At 55.2% G+C, this 2504-nt stretch overlaps 1 protein-coding gene across 4 annotated transcripts in view; it reads right to left on the reverse strand.

Moving 5' to 3' along the window:
* Positions 1-366: 366 nt before the first annotated feature.
* lingo2 (leucine rich repeat and Ig domain containing 2) overlaps positions 367-2504 on the reverse strand; it is a 208251-nt gene continuing 206113 nt past the window's right edge. For all 4 annotated transcript variants that reach the window (XM_035532442.1, XM_035532440.1, XM_035532441.1 and 1 more), the window contains one exon: positions 367-2378. In XM_035532442.1, the coding sequence (XP_035388335.1) occupies positions 531-2366 (1836 nt within the window). In that variant the 5' untranslated portion in view covers positions 2367-2378 and the 3' untranslated portion in view covers positions 367-530. The remainder of the gene's footprint in view (positions 2379-2504) is intronic.

Consider the following 2504-nt stretch of genomic DNA (forward strand, 5'->3'; position numbering starts at 1 on the left):
TGCGTCCTGTGAATATTGCAAAACAAAACAAAAACCAACAACAACGACAGCAACAACAACAAAAAAACCCAACGTAAAATCTGAAGTGACTTACATGTTACATACACATACATAATTAGGTATTACGTACATATATGTGGAGAAGGGGGAGTGTTTGGGGTTCGGCGGTCTGGAGCAGTGAGAAGGTGTTTTTTGCGGGCCATCAAATAAAGATAAAGAGTAATACTTGAATTTTACAAATTGGTCCTGTACACCTTTCAGTAACGTCTCTGAAAACGACCTCTTACCAAGAGGGATTCTTATAAATTGAAATAAATTGAGTTCATTATAGACACACACACACACACACACACACACACACACACACACACACACACACACACACACACACACACACACACACGCACACACACACAGTGTCATAACCACGCTGGCACCATGCCAAAAACTGGGGTGAACCCTGACACCCCTCGGTCCCGTTCATGGATCTGAAAACACACGTGTGTGTTACTGCTCATGGCTGTGGCTGTTTAGATCATTTTGACGTTAAAGCGGCGGCCGGCGGAGCTCTGCTCCGTCCCCTCGGCCCCGCCAGCACGCGGCACGTACTCCACGTCGATGTTGTTTTTGTGCTTCCCTTTACCACGGCTCCACACAAACAGGAGCAGGAAACAGAAGAGTACGACCCCGAGGAAAGCAAAGCAGCCCATGGCAGTGGACACTAAAATAGTCTTTAAGTCCAGGCCAAAGGTGGTGTTGGGGAGGTTGGTGCTATTGGCAGTGGTACTGTTGGGGTCTACGCTGTACTGGGTCCTGTTAGCGTAGAGCGAGCCCAGGCTCTTCACAGCTAGGGATACCATCATCGTGTCATTTCCTGCTGTGTTGGAGGCCACACACACATACACGCCGCCATCCTGGACCTCCACAGCCTTGATGTCCAGAGAGCCGTTGTTGTGGACCATGACCCTGCCCTGGTTCCTGCTGGTCAGGTGTCTCCGGCGAGGCGTGACCCAGGATATGGTGGGCCGAGGGGTTCCGTCGGCGCTGCAGCTGAGCTGGGCCCACTGGCCCTCCTCCACCGACACCAGCTGCGTGCGGTTCTCTCGGATCTTGGGCTTGGTGCAGGTAACGTAGTAGGACAGCAGGGTTTCCTTGAACTCCCGGAAAGGGCGTCCGCGGTTGCCCTCGGGAGTGCTGCACTCGGGCTGTTCCTCGCCGAATGACACCGCCTGCCGCTTCTGCAAGAGCCACATCAGGCGGCAGTCGCACACCAGTGGGTTCCCATTGATCTGTAGCACCTCCAGACCCTCGGGGGCCTGGAAGACGCCTCGCTCCAGCGTCTCCAGCCTGTTGTGGGAGACGTCGAGGAGGCGGAGCCAACGCAAGCCCTGGAATGCGTAGGGCTCCACGGAGTGGAGTTGGGCACCGGCCAGACGCAGCTCACGCAGCCGCACCAGGTCCTGCAGCAGCCCACCCTCCACGGTGCGCACGCGGCAGTGCGACAGGTTCAGGTGCGTCAGGTAGGGCATGTGGCGCAGTGCCTGGTAGGGGAATGCTGACAAGTTGGTGTTGGTGATGGAGAGCGTGGTGAGGTTCAGGCCATGCAGCGCGTTGGCCGGCAAGCTGGCCAGCGCCGGCCAGCTGTCGATCTCCAAATGGCGCAGGCGGAAAAGCTTCTTGAAGGAGTATGGATGCAGGGTGCCGATGTTGAGGTAGCGCATGTGCAGGGACACCAGGTTGTGGAGGTGGGACAGGGCATCAGTGGGCACCGCCGTCAGGTTACAGCGTTCCAGGGTCAAGCTTTCCAAAGCCAGCAGGCCGTTAAATGCCCGGTGCGAGATGTAGACCAGTTCGTTGTCCCCTACCTCCAGCGTCTTGAGGTTGTGCAGGTCCTGGAACATATAGTCGACCAGGATGACGATCTTGTTGTCACTGATGTCGAGCGTGGTGAGGTTGGAGAGGCTCGTGAAGACTCCCAGCGACAGGAGCTTGATGCGGTTACTCTTCAGACTGAGTGCGTGCAGGCTGTAGAGCATGTTGAAGGCTCCGGGTTCCACGTACGCGATGATGTTCCCGCTTAAGTCCAGCTCTTCAATGTGGGGGTAGGCGGCAAAGTCATCGGGGTTGATGGCCTGGATGCGGTTTTTGCTCAGGTCCAGGATGCGTGTCTCGATGGGAATGCCTTCCGGGATACTGGGCAAACGCTTCCGGTGGCAGACGACAGATCGGCTCTGGGCGGAGCATTCGCACCGGGAAGGGCAGGCGAGGGTGGAGCCTAAGAACACACCCACCAGGGCCAGCCCCAACAGAGGCTGCCAGCAAGACACTGCCGTGTTCACCATGACTCGACTCATACAGTCCACCATTCCGTCACGGCGCTGAGGGAACACAGACAGAGAGGAGAGGAGAAAGAATATTATAAAATATATCTAATATTTTACTGTTCATAAAATAAACTATAAACATTACATTTTTTAGTCCTGCTCTTAGATTAGCTTGGATGT

Source organism: Electrophorus electricus, chromosome 12 (assembly GCF_013358815.1).
Source record: "Electrophorus electricus isolate fEleEle1 chromosome 12, fEleEle1.pri, whole genome shotgun sequence".
NCBI classification, from domain to species: domain Eukaryota; kingdom Metazoa; phylum Chordata; class Actinopteri; order Gymnotiformes; family Gymnotidae; genus Electrophorus; species Electrophorus electricus.